The following is a 14,219-nucleotide window of genomic DNA, read 5'->3' as shown; positions in this document are numbered from 1 at the left end:
AAAAAAAGGTAAACATATTTATTTGCTTACCCATTTGACAAGGAGAATGTTACTATTTGTTGCTTATTATCTGTATTATTTGTTGCTTGTTTTCTCAGAGCTAGATGGATTACGGGTTAGACAGCCAATTCATATTTATTTGATGAAAATAGCAACAATGTAATTCCAACTGTAGCTAAATTTGTGGGTACGTTTCGGTAACTTTTTCACGTGCCCAGCAAAAAAAAAACACAGAAATGATTTAGTCGACTTCAAAACACGTTCATAGCCATCTCTATTGTTCATCGTCTGTTTAGCTCTCGGCAAGTATTTTGATTTATGCAACTTCGGTTTCTTTTATTATTATTTTATATTATAGGGTTCGTAGTAATATTAGTAATAATGAAAACAGAAGGCATGGGGGACAAATAAATGAAACCCGCGAAATCAGCAGCAACACGTCAGACAAGTTACGAGTTAAACCAATTTGGCCATTCTGTAAAGTCATTAGGTAACTGCTGGATATTCTACCACGAGGCAACCGTGTACAACAATTGTATTTAATATGTCGTGGAATGAACAGCCTGCGCGATTACCTAATAACGAGCCTAGGAAGAGTCGCATCGTTCAAAATAAACGCTTTTAAGTATCTAACAAAAAGTAGATCGTCCAATAATCAATCCAACAGCGTGTCGACGTTTCTTCGACAGATTTCGGGATAGGTGTTTCTTTTATTTTAGGATGGATTAAACCAGAAAAGCAGCTTTGGCTTTCTTTTTGAAAACAAAATCTTTAATATGTATTTTGATTTATGTATTATACATTTTGAAAATAGGACTTTGAATTTACGCACAGACAGTATTTCCTGTAATAAAACAAAACATCAAAATTCGTCCAGAATCACTCTAAGTTGCAAAGTCGTGACCTCTGCAATGACCGATTTCACTAGAGCATATCTAAAGTTTATGCATCTTGCGAATTTACAATCTTGTACGCGATATAAGTGGATCGTCTGCAATAAGTGGATGTGAGTACCATGACACGCCACAAAATACATAATGAAATCCCCGAAAATGAACGGAATGCGCGTATAAACTACGCAAGCTAATGGATACCATTAATTAACTAATTTGTCATAATCCAAAATCCAATCTTGCAGCGCTTACAGCCTGCTAACTAGTACACAGCTGTAGCTATATTTCATGACATACACACAACTTTTTGAATATTCACTTTATAGTAATGTATGACACAACAACTCTAGTCGATAATTATTCCCTCTAAATTTGACTTAGAAAACTGAAATAATATCTTTTTCCTAAAGTTGCTGATACAACCTGTGTAACACGACGGTAGAGAATAGAGGGCAATCCCATTAGGTACGAGGCTTCTCTCAGTCGGACGACAATTCACCAATCGCAAACAGTGGGAAACAGAACAAGAAGGAACCAAGTACTGTTATTGACATAGAGTATTAGAGAGGTTCAATATTAACGATAGCGAGGCCATTTCAGTACCAAGATATTATGTGTCTGTAATAATAGTGTCTTTACAATTGCCGTGCCAGCTCTTTTTCAACTGTAGGGGTATTGTTATTGTTTATTACTGTGGGCTCTTTGTCTTGTAAGTAGAAAGCCTACTAAATGGTCAGTAGCACAAGGTCAACCCAAAGGATTACTGCTCGCAAAATTAAATTTTTTTTAAGTAATCTACTAAGTCATTCACACGGATCTGTGACCGGTTGATAAATTTTATCACAAGAGTACAAGCCTTCGACAATGGGCAGTTGTTTTAACAAAACCACACTACAAACAACATGTTAATGCAGATACTATTAACGCACCGAACGATCCTTTTGCACACGCATAGAATCAACCCCTAATGAAGCAAAGTACTTGCATTAAAACATTAAATATTGTTCGTATTTCTAGACCCTTTCCAAGTCCCGCCAGCTATGTTGGGGCTACATGGAATGTAGCGTAAGATCCTATCCTATTACACGGGGGACGTAGATCGCTTCTTGTAAATCAGTCTTTGGCTTAGTCATTTTTAGTGATACAAAAATGGAACACAAGCGTATTATAACTAAAAGAAAACATACAAAGAGGTAGTTTTATTCGGTCAATAGCGAACAATTCTAACATCAACATAAATCGCTGTAAAGTTAGCCATAGCAAAAATTTACAAAGAATAACTACATGATCAATTCGCGTACTTAATCGAACTGACAGAAGCATTTTCCCTCATTTTTTTAAATTGCTTACTCTGCGTTTCCGAGATGCAACATTCATGAATCAATATCAGCATTAAATTTCTAGCGACGTCGTCGTTGTCAGTTACCATTACCATTATCACAACAACTACCAAATTATCACCCTCCATGCACAAGCGTAGCCACAGAAGGTTTCTATGACCCTAGCTTAAAATAATGATTGCAATACACAATGTTAGAGTTTGGGTCAATAGGCACTTTTCTTCCGTTTTTTGTAGTTAATGTGTGTGATGCTTCTTTCCACACAAATCTAAACCATATTTCGTTTACACACTAACAATGTCAGCTTTTACTTTTACACGTATATATTACATTACAAGGCATCTACGTCCGAACCCCCATGCAATAACATTCCCACCGAAAAATTGACTCTTAACGTTGACTTGGTTATAGAACGCTATGAATACTCATCCAGGACTAGGTTGCCGCACTTGTTACGAATAATGAAGTGTGGAGTTCGGGGTTATCGAAGATGAGACTTGCCGGCGCCGGTGGTTTACGGGGAAAATCGTGGACGAGATTAAAGAAACCTGTGCCTGTGAGAAACGAACGAAAAATATTATGTCTGCGTTAAATCGTTATCCACGGGTTGCGGGGAGGGTTAAACGTTAAAGAAGGCTGCAATAAATTATTTAAGAAGTGACCTAGAAGCATAACAGCGCAATGAAAGCATAAAATACCAAGTTGTGTCCATATACCTTGACGCATCGGTTTTCCAAGAATGATACATTCGCTAACACCCGTAACGTCGTCATGTTGTCCAAAATAAGCGGCGTCAAATAGATGATCGGCTGTCTTCTCAAATGAGGCAAGCATCAAAGCGCTTTCTTTCATCTTCGCGAGGCCGTGCCGTGTGATACCAACGACTTCGCCAGTTCGAGTCATCAGGTCGGCTAGCAACATCAGATGGCGCATGTCGACAGAGATACCGTGTCCCTCCATCGTTTCCCGCATTTCTGTTATAATTTGCTGCCGGGCCGCTTCAATACCTAGCACCTTTGATACCTAGAAGAATTTGAAAGCACATAATTGTCTTTTCACACAGTCTGTTGGCTTAAATTGAAACAAAAGTGCATCGAACTGTCAACATGTCAATAAAATTCAGGCCCATGTAAGAAGCCTACAAGATCGCGCGGGTCAGATCATTCTCACCATATGCATTAGTTTAAAACACGTACCGACAAGAGAAATTTCCTAGATGCTCTGGTTTGGACTTTTGGGAAACCACCTATAATTTACCTCGAGGATGTTGTTGCAACCGCTCCGTTCAGGTTTAACACCATATGTGCTTAAGACATCGAGAAGGCGATCGCTTTCTACGAGAAGTTTATAGATCGGCCGATCTGGCGTTGAATCGTCACAATGGATAACCGCACGAGTGGCCACTCCTTTGACTACAACCTGGGGCAAATGAACCATCAACTCCTGTACAATATGCGACAAATTCTGATTTGTCGGCGTCTTTGACGCGCGAATTGTGATAACAGAATTCGATTGAACGATAACGTCATTAGGTTTGACCTGGAAATGGGAGTTAGACATGATTAGTGCGTATGACTGTATGCAAAAAGTTAAAAAAAGAGATAGCAAAGAACCACATTTCCGATGGAACGTAAGCCAGTTAAGCTCTGGGCGAGATGGCTTCAAGCATCTGGTAGTGAAGAAGCACGCTTTGTGTTCTAATTAGTAATTTCTGTTTAGAATAGCTACATTTAGAAATATTTGCAGATCTCCTTTCTTACCTTGATTTTCTTGTCTAAACAAATCGCATACTTAATTGTATCCGCGGAAACCTCAAGTTGCAGAAGTCGGATACGGTCAATAGCAAGTTTGATGAGCACGAAGACCTCTTGTGGTAGATACACTTCCTCCAGGTATTCTGAGATTTCGCCTAGGGTTGTTTGTTCCACACGGGCTTTCACACTAAAATCAACCAAAAGCAATTAACGAAATGTCAGCGAGTGTCACAAACGACTTAATTAATCGCATTCATCATAACCTATTCTATCCTACGCTTGACAACAATAATCTAATTGTTTCACACTTCATTATCCTGTACATAACGTATAATTTATTTTTCTGCTCATATGGCTGTTTATGAAATGCCTAATATTATGGTATGACTTTTGTTTCGGTCCGTTAAAAGTACACTAAGCCAAATTAGAAAAGATATTTACCACCGAGCAAACTCTGAATCAGTTTCATTGAGCAGAGTTGCAGTAATAATTGGAGTAGCAATAGCTTTCGATGCGTTGATAATTTCCTTTATACGAGGCACTCCTTGGGTAATGTTCATTGAAGCCACACCGGCAAAGTGAAATGTTTTCAGGGTCATTTGAGTGGCAGGCTCCCCGATCGACTGAGCACAGATTGCTCCTACAGCGGTAGCCGGTTCCAGCTGCAATGCATTATCACCAAGACTTTAGCAGCACTAATTAACTATTAAATCAGTGCATATATACACCTATTATACATCTATATTTTTAGAGAAAAAAAAATAGTATTTCCTATAACAATGTTTGCTGAATTAAAATCCTCATCGTAATACAAAAACTGTATAATCTTTACTGAAAGCAAATAGAACATGACTCGAATTCATGTTCTTTTTGACATGCGCCTCGACCACAGACTTATCTAGCATAAATGCCTGATCTAAAGCATAGGATTAGCGGCGTACAGCTATATTTAAAATAAAACTCAATATACGAAACTGTAGGAAAGAAAAAAGTATTCGTCTGTTATCATACCTTAGCTCGAAGGTATTTTTTATGGCATGTTTTGAGAAACTCCCTAAGCTGAGTTTTGGTTTGGCGCCACGGCTCTTTGTAGATCGCTGGGGTGTTTTTTGTGATTCCGAATTTGTTCCACGAACGACTTATGCTAGTTGTCATATCTTTAATATACCGCAACACTTGATCAATGAAGTACTGTTTAACATCGCCAGAGGACCACTTCTCAGATACGATGGATTCGGCGAGCTTCATAAGTGTCTCTGGCTCAGCAGCTTCTTCGTCAGGACAGCGGTATAGGGCCTTTGTCAGCTCTAAAACTCTATCGAATACAGATTGATTGAAGCAATCGTAAGTCAATACAAATAAGCGAATAATACTGACAAATTCAAAGCTTCAAAAGTCATCATGAAGAGCCCACTCAAATTGTTTTGTAAAATGCTCTTGATGATTTCCAAAATGTAGTCTTGTAAAACAGCAGTAAATTCTCTACAAAGCTTAAGCAAACTGCAAGATTTTCTAAATATATATATATGTACAGTAGAAATCATTATTCTATCAGCTTCTGTACCTTTCAATCAAGGAATCGCACTTTCTAAAATTACGTCTTACCTGTTGAAATCGACGACGTTATCTTTTCCTTCGATCATAGCGGGGTCGAGAGCGTCTGCGCCATATTCAAATTGAATGACGTCGCCGGTTGATGAACGCACGGAGCTGTCATAGTGCAACATCATATCCTCTAGGGATTTAATCAGACGACGTTGCATATATCCTGCGTATAGCATTTGAGATTCAACTGTGTCAGTAAATTTCAAAAAGTGAGGCTGTCCTGTCACCTGTAGCAAGTGTTCAGCAGGCTACGAATTGATTCTGACAAAACTTCTTTTAAACATCGACTAGTAAACTTGAGTGAAATGAAAGGCCAAAAAGAATATCGCTCAGATAATAAATTCAACAATTTATCGTAATGATTTATATTTTAATATTTAGTTATTATGTTTCTTAGGACGCAGACTGTTAGAGTAGCCAGCAGCTTGAATGCACAGTAAACCAAATAGAATTGAAACACGCCTGCACTTTACACCTGTTTCTGCAGTTTTCACGGCTGTATCAACAAGACCTTCCCGTCCCGCCATCGTATGGAAGAAGAACTCGGTTGGAGTTAGGCCTGAAAAGAATGAGTCTTCCACAAAACCACGGGCATCAGGGTCCTTCGTATTCCTCTCGAAGTGTGGGAGCGATCGATCTTCGAAGCCATTACCCACACGGTGACCGGATATTGCTTGCTGTCCTACGCAAGTAGCCATCTGGGAGATGTTGATAAATGACCCTAAAAGCACATTGGGAAAATAATACCGAAGAGTGAGACGTTAATGCTTGTAAACAAACAAAATAATGAACAAATCTTTTTTTTAAAAATTTAAACAAACCTTTTGATCCGCACAATGCCATTATAAGAGGTGAACAGGTTTGGTGAAGCTCTTCTGTGCAAATGTTTCCAGTCTTATCTCGGATCGAAGACAACTCTTTGAGGCAGAGCGCTTCCAAGGTCTGTTCTTCAGAACAACCAGGCTGAGCAGGCAATGTACCCTGTTCTAACTTGCGGATGTACTCTGAGCATTTTGTGTAACCTACTCGAACAAGTTCCTTCTTCTGCGCTACCAGACTAGGTCCGGGGGTTACATCACCAATTCCTAAATAATTCAGTAGCAATATCGGAAACGCAAGTTTTGCAGTTTATCAGATGTTAACCCGAACATTATATCCAAATATATTTGTGAATTAGAAGTAAACTGTCCTTAAAGACGCAATGTAAAGTGAATTGAAAAAGAAAACGGGTTTATAACATAGAAGGTCATTTTAATCAATGTATGTCTAAAGGATATTTTTCGTACTGCGTCACATCGAGACTGTAACTCAGTATGCGCGAACAATTTAGTACCAATGGAAAAGCCTTTGGTTGACAAGAGAAAGTAGGCAGCTACTCTGGCTAATCGCCACATGGCGTCAGCCGCAAGTTGGGCATTATAGTCTCGAAGAAGCAGGTAAAAGATTGAGTTCTTTGATCCGCTGCCCATAGTGCCCTTGTCCATTCGTCCGCATAGAAGTTCCGAGTTTCGTATGATTACGTAATTATCGTTGGCGCACATATCCTCATCTAAAATAACGAAGCGAGCACAGCGGTTAGGAGTGGTGTAAGGAGATAGTTGTATTACATGTAGTTATTTAATATCATATTTAACCGTTAACGAGACAATAAATAGCAATAGTAATAATAAATTTATACAAGCTAGACACTTGGTCCGGAAGCCGTAAAACTATTATCTTTCTCATAGAATGCAATTGCCTCTTCAACTAGTGCCAATGCTCCCAGCACTAGTTTGTGATGTTTTGCACGCTCGACACTTCTCTGCTTAGCATCACATCTGCAGCGTTTTTACTTATTTTGCCCTGGACTGTCCTTCGACGATCATTTCAAGATATAATTTGGGATTCCGCTCCATTCTTTTTTTTTGGTTCAACTTCGCAAAGCCCTTATTGAATACGTCGTGAAATGCTGCTTGTGTACAACCCATAAACGCATAATTCAATTCTCATTTTTACTGTATTTATTCCGCTCTTATTTTTTATTATAAAAATGACTGAGTCGGGAACGCTCGCTAGTGGCAATAAAATGGAAGAAGAGATCACCTACTTTTCGTATATTTCTTGTTTTTTGCACGAAGGTTAATTCGAACATTGCTCTCTCTGGAGGGCTTGAGAATTAGACTGAAAATTTGCTTGCCAGTCCACAAGACGCGCGGCTTGAGTATTGCTGGTCGAGGCAGTTCCACAAGTGTTCCGGAATCTCTTCCAGCAATCAACTGACTGATTAATTGACACGCCGTATCGCGATCAAACATCTCGTCTTTGTGTGTTAACAAATAACCACCTAAGGGTTGCCGAACAGAAGAAAAAGTTAACAAAATTTGAATTATTCGAATTCTTCTAAGGCAAATACATATTGTAATAACCATATATTTAGTGCTAAAAAAGGACAAACACAATCATGCGGGTTCTAAAAATTGAGTCACATATATACTGTTGACGTACTGTCGCCACCAATAGATAATCTTACTTTGTCATAAAAGTGGCCATACCTGTAATGAAATCCTGAATAGCTCCAATAAGTGGTTCTCCGTTGCGAGGAGTAACGATATTTGCCGTAGTAATCATGAGCGTTATAGCCTCAGCACGCGCCTCGTACGTTTGTGGCATATGAATATTCATTTCGTCGCCATCGAAATCCGCATTGTATGGCGTGCAAACGCACTCATTAAATCGCAACGTCCTGCAAAACGGCGAAAGATAAACGAACTCGGACACGTTAGAATTTCTGGTACTTTATGTTTCTTTCTTTCGAACTTTATGAATGGTACACCCGCCTTAGTTAAGCATTGCTTCAATCGACTAACGACCGTTTGAAACAAACCGTGTGTCTACACCCGGTTTCAAGCATAGACCGCCTTATGTGGTTGGCTCGTCGTAGCCTGGTATTCATTAGACATAAACAATGTCTAGATTTTATTAGATCTGAAATATATTAAGGGGCAGCAAACATTAACTAGGCATAGTCCTCGTAGGTACTGAAGTCTGCTTTTAAAATTTCACATTAACTCAATTCAAATAAAGGAATTAAAAACAGAATTCACCTGTGGGGTAGAACAACTGCTTTGTGCGCCATAATGGACAGCTTGTGTAATGACGGCTGTCGGTTAAAAAGGACTACGTCCCCATCGCACAGATGTCTCTCAACCGTGTCTCCAACACGAAGATTTTGAGCGATCTGTTCGCGGTTACCGTACTTGAGGAACTTCTTAATCTTGTTTCTGCCTTCGATAAAGTTAGCACCGGGATGGACGTCAGGGCCGTTCTTAACAAGTTGACGCATCCGCTCTAAATTGTGACGGGTAACTAATTCGGGAAATGTGAGAATCTTTGCCATATGCACAGGTACGCCAACCTGATCGATGTGCAGATTTGGATCAGGCGAAATGACCGTGCGCCCCGAGAAATCGACGCGTTTGCCTGACAGATTTTGGCGAAAGCGACCTTCCTTTCCCTTCAACCTCTGAATAATGCCCTTGGTTGGTCGTTTTGGCGCCATGTTTTGTGGAACACCACTCATTTCGCCATTGACGTAAAGAGCGAATTGAAGTTGCAAGAAGTCCCGGTCTTCGACGATCATTTGAGGCTTGGCATTTGTTTGTCGATGGCGTTCGATAACGTCGTTCAAGAAGATCATTTCAGTCAGCTTCACTGTTAGGTCATCTTCATTCGTGCCAGCACTACGGATAATTTTAAAAAGAAGCGAAACTTAGTAAAGACTCGGTGCCAATTTATTTGTTTCTGAATATTACATTATTTACATCTGTTCTACAGTTCTCTTTACCCTGGTTTAGAGCCGTTTGATTAGTTGTTTCATTAAACTGAACTTCGACATATTTACAAAAAAAAAAATGAATACAGTTGATACCTCTTTGGTGAATTTATGGAATACTTGCACCTTCTGAATTTCTGGTATTTATCATAGTAAACAAGACAGCAATCAAACACGCAGCTGACATTCTTGAAGCGAAAGTAACGGCTATCTGCAATTGCAACCAGCTATTTAAATACATGTTTTTTTTTTTCTTTATGATTATCTCGTTTAATGATTACTGTGTGGCACTATCTTAATTATTAGTAACCTATTAAATGAGCTACCGAAAGCTTGAAGCTACTGATGGTCGGATGCACAGCGGTGGAACTAAAACCCGAGTCTGAATCAAATTTTCCGGTCGGCCAATGTCAGCATTCATCAGAAGCAGAGTGACGTCGTGCTCCGGAACGCGCGCAAACAGCTGGAGACATTTGGTGGCATCCACTGAATCAATTTCTGAAACAGTATTTGTAAACATGAAATAAAGGTGAATTGTAACATTAGGGAAATGGCAACAATGTTTAGCATTTAATTTAAAATCACGCTGTAGAAAACATGTTTAAACTTAAAGTAAATATTTATAAAACTACTTAGTTAGAAATATCATCAAATGATTGACCCGATCAACAAGATTGAAATAATTGATTTCATGTTCAATTCACAGTTAATTTTATTTGCCCATTGTTCCTAATATTCTTTCGGTAAAACGTTTCAAATGCGAACAGCATGCACCAATACTCGAGATCAAACTTAGCTTTTCTAGTTTATGAACATTATCTAGAGATTTACAAGATGCATCGTCCTCTAACGCATCGACAGGCTGAATCAGTATTCTTTTAGTTTGCTTAGAAAAGCGATCTTTCCTAACGCAGGTTTATAATGTTTTGTAAGAGGAACTTTATAATAGAGTTGTAACAACACAGAGACCAAAGCAATATGTGAACTAAGGTAAGTGTTCCGTACTGTTCCCACCTTTGTCATCCGACTTTTTTTCATTGTCTTCATCATCACCCTCAGCCTCTCCTTTAACTTTTTTGCGAGAAATCTTATTGCGCGTCCGGTCATGCATAATTCTCAGCATGCCTGCCTTTTTCACGAATCCGTTCACGTACGTACAATGTGGGCAGGCTTTGCCTTGCATCTTACGGCATTTGTCAAGAATCTCATTATGCATATGTTTCTTAGCCACGTAGTCCAACTGCCGCGAAAGAATCCGCTGCCGAAACTTAGCTGTTAATATAGAAACATAACAATGCAATTGTTCCTATGTTAATATCATAATTATTCGTGTAGATAAAAATTTATCATACGTTAGAGATAAGAAAATTACAATTGTAACTTTTTACAAGACAGAAGATCACGTTTCATGTGCTGACAAACGTAACACTAAATAAAGAACTATAATATAAATTGGAACAAAAATAATACTTGATCGATACTGATTGCATTTTTAGACACTGTATTCACAAGTAAAAAAAAAAAAAACCAAAGTTCACCTTTGTCATCATTGGAAAGTAGGACACTGGCGCAATTTTTGCAGATACACTGTAAGATATTGATGCATTCACGGAAGAAGCCGGCGTGAAAGACAGGACACTCGAGATCAATGTAGCCAAAATGTCCAAGACAATCTGTCAAACCTTTGCCGCACGTCTCACAAACGCCGGCTCGATTTGAGGTTCCTATTGGGACAGCATACAAAATCGCAGAAAAATCAAAACTACAGCAGGTCAGCTTCGTTCCTGTGAATTTGTAAAGGTAACACTGATACTGTAAACGTACGTAAGGCATCTAATTGGTCCCCGTTCGTAATACATAGGCCTCTAATCAATATATGAGACCTGATCACTATATATTGTAATCATTCGTAAGTATGAAGAAACGTCATTATACAAAGGATCCTTTTTGCCGTACAGACCCAGCTTAGGATCGAGAACTCCAAATGGAGCAGCCTGTCTTCCCTTTGACTGATCTTGATTGTAGAGACTTTTGTTGACACAACGAATATGAGACATCGCGCCAATCTCGTCGGGTGTATGAACCCCAAACGCCATCTGACGAACTTCGACAGTCTCACCCGTCGACCGATACTGCTCCTTTGGCATTTTGGAAGTCTCCTATATAAAGAAAACAAACCCCTGCATATTAGCCTTTTAATAAAACAGGTTCACCAATTTTATTTATATAAGTTGATTTTTATAAGTTATTTTTTAAGTATATTATGCTTTTATTATAAGGGTAGTCTAAGAAAAAATTCCAACTTAGTGAGCGCATTGACTTGCACACTGGTGCGTTATCGAGCATGAGCATGACGTCCCTCGTAACCTGCTTGTTTTCCGCATGTTTCATCTTTCAGCGTCAGTCTTTTCTAAATTAAAAGTAATTAATTAATACCCCCCGCACTAAGAAACTGCACATATAGTTTTCCATTACAGTGCTTAGAAATGATTTTGCATGGGAGACTAAATATAATTATTTAACTCAGTGGAGAGATCATAAGTAAACCAAGTCAAACGTACATTGATTGTCCGAGCGACCACGGAGAATAGATATTGGGCCAGTTCGCAACAAGAAAGTGTAAGATTTTAAAAAAGGATTCACTAATCTGACTAAAATGCGACGCTGTTGATACCTAGAACATTAACCTATTGCGCTTTTCCAAACGCCAAAATAAAGCAGTCCAGGCCAAATTTTTTGTTTGCAATAATTCTCGCCAGATTGGCTCGTCCATTACATCAGTACCAAAACTTAACAACTGAAACACAACTTAGCAGCGTTATCTACCGTCATAACATCAAACCTCCCTTAATACAGTATACATTTAACGGTGTATACAAGTATTTGCAACTGACTGCATTGTCAAGATCATTAATATGTAGCTCATTCCTTTAATAAATACGTTCACTTAATTAGCCCGTTCTAGGCTTGGTAATCAATAGACATTCTCAGCACGCTATCATTGTCCAATGAACGGAATCATGACGCTTCGCAAAATCATGATATAGTCTATACAGAAGCATTCGCACATGTCGTCGAATAACAATACACGACACACGACTCAACAGATTTTACCGAGCTTTTTACTTTACTGTTACTGAAGTGCGGCGTAACGCCGAGTAGAACTAGGCGCCGAAGTACGTGAAGTGCCCTAATTAAACCATCACAACAACTTCTGGAATCAAACTCCTCGCACTCCGTCTAGCCGGCGCATTGCCACTGCCCAACAGAACGTACTGTTTTATTATCGAACAGCGAGAAAGGGATAGAGCGGAACACGTCTGTTTATTTATGTTTTGTCATCGGAAATCGACACGATCCAAAGAAAGAGTACGTGTATGTTGGCTGCTGTCTGTTTCGAAACAACTCGTTGTGGCGACCCGACACCGCCGAAATCGAACGGCGAGAAGCTGCTATAGGTATTTCGAAATAAACTAGCAATCTTTATTAGGAAGTGTGTTCAATAGCTTCCTGCAAAGCAAGCTTCGTGTGTAAAGCAGTTGCCTCTCTACACATACTGGATCAGATTATCCTGTGGACGAAACATTGGAGAATAAACTATCCCTACTAGCTAACTGTTTAGTGGTAAAAAAGATAAGGCATGGTCATATTGCGGGGAAGAATTTGATTCTCTCGCCGCACATCCACATATATATATATATATATATATATATATAAACAAAGTGTAGAAAATGGGCAAATACTGCAAAAACAACGATTAGTCTACAGGAATTGAACCACGACTTTTTCTTCGCAGTTTAACGAAGTTACGAATTAAGCGATTGCTGGTACATTTTTCTCTTGCATCTCTAGGCATTTTTAAAGAAGAGTTGCACCGTGTAAAAACTGCTAGTACTTAAATAATGGAGCTAAGATTTTATTGCTTTGTACATACTAGATTACTTGTGCATTTACTTATTTTAATAGTGAATGGCATATTTGCGCAAATTAAGCCAACTTAAATGAAATTCTCTGCGTTCTGCGTATCTTTTTTGCGCTTTGATACCTTTTTTAATATTCTAAAACTTTTATTTTTAATAAATGATTACGCTGACCGTTATAGTTTGTTTTTGTTACTCTTTAATAAATGGTAGCGTCTTTTCATAGAGCTTTGAAGAAAATTTGCTTTACTCTTGCAGCAACTATGAAGCACAGTAAGCAAAACCTAGTTTTGTCTAGATGATTACTATGATTTTTGATTGGTCAAAACATAATGTCCGCTTCTTCAAATCTTCCGCTGTTCTATTGGTACTATCTACCGGAAACTCCGTTTTGTCGCTATCAACTTGTTGTAATTTGACCGTGCGATAAATGGAATTTTACTGCAGTTTTAAGACGGACGTTTCAGAAAAAAAGAAACTGCACTTTAGGTTTTCACCTGCCATGATTCTTGGGGTAACCCTGTGTTGTGTATGACATGACACTTTAGTCGAAAAATCTGTTCAAAAACGATTCGCTAAAGATGGCATTAGAGTGTGTTTTTTTGTTCAGGTCTGCCATTCGAGATTAGTAAAAATAGCCGAAGGCAAGATGACTTGTCGATTGATCAAAAGAGTGGGTTGCAAGGATCCCACTATTATTAGACGTTAGGTCTTAGAAAATGACCGTTAATAAAAATGTGTATTTGACCCAGCTGCACTGACAAAATAAAGCAATGTAACAGAAAGGACTTGCTACGCAAGATAATCTTTGTCAGTGAAGATAGCGGATTAGCAGATTTTCTGGCGGTCAGCATCTTTATAATTTGATGGAAGCGTTGCGTTTCCTGCTAAATTAA

General features: G+C 38.8%; 1 protein-coding gene across 4 annotated transcripts; it reads right to left on the bottom strand.

Annotated features, from left to right (window-relative positions):
* Positions 1–2,058: 2,058 nt before the first annotated feature.
* On the bottom strand, positions 2,059–12,766 carry Polr3A (RNA polymerase III subunit A). 4 transcript variants are annotated; one of them, XM_022848102.2, is made up of 18 exons: positions 12,530–12,766; positions 11,364–11,562; positions 10,942–11,127; positions 10,418–10,675; positions 9,730–9,901; positions 8,676–9,311; positions 8,124–8,314; positions 7,679–7,915; positions 6,926–7,141; positions 6,414–6,677; positions 6,068–6,313; positions 5,593–5,755; positions 4,999–5,302; positions 4,429–4,649; positions 3,994–4,174; positions 3,491–3,652; positions 2,950–3,256; positions 2,059–2,787 (listed from the first exon to the last, which is right to left on the bottom strand). In XM_022848102.2, exons 2-18 carry the CDS (start codon positions 11,548–11,550, stop codon positions 2,669–2,671), a joined length of 4,050 nt encoding a protein of 1,349 aa, XP_022703837.1. In that variant the 5' UTR covers positions 11,551–11,562; positions 12,530–12,766; the 3' UTR covers positions 2,059–2,668. The 4 variants fall into 4 exon arrangements, with proteins under 4 accessions (XP_022703837.1, XP_022703835.1, XP_022703834.1 ...); XM_022848100.2 differs by having other exon boundaries at positions 3,491–3,772; positions 12,518–12,763; XM_022848099.2 differs by having other exon boundaries at positions 3,491–3,772; positions 12,530–12,763.
* Positions 12,767–14,219: the final 1,453 nt, after the last annotated feature.

The sequence above is a fragment of the Varroa jacobsoni genome, unplaced genomic scaffold (assembly GCF_002532875.2).
Source record: "Varroa jacobsoni isolate VJ856 unplaced genomic scaffold, vjacob_1.0 scaffold_1328, whole genome shotgun sequence".
NCBI lineage: Eukaryota > Metazoa > Arthropoda > Arachnida > Mesostigmata > Varroidae > Varroa > Varroa jacobsoni.
The sequence above is the reverse complement of the archived record's forward strand: the minus strand, read 5'-3'. Positions and strand labels throughout refer to the sequence as shown.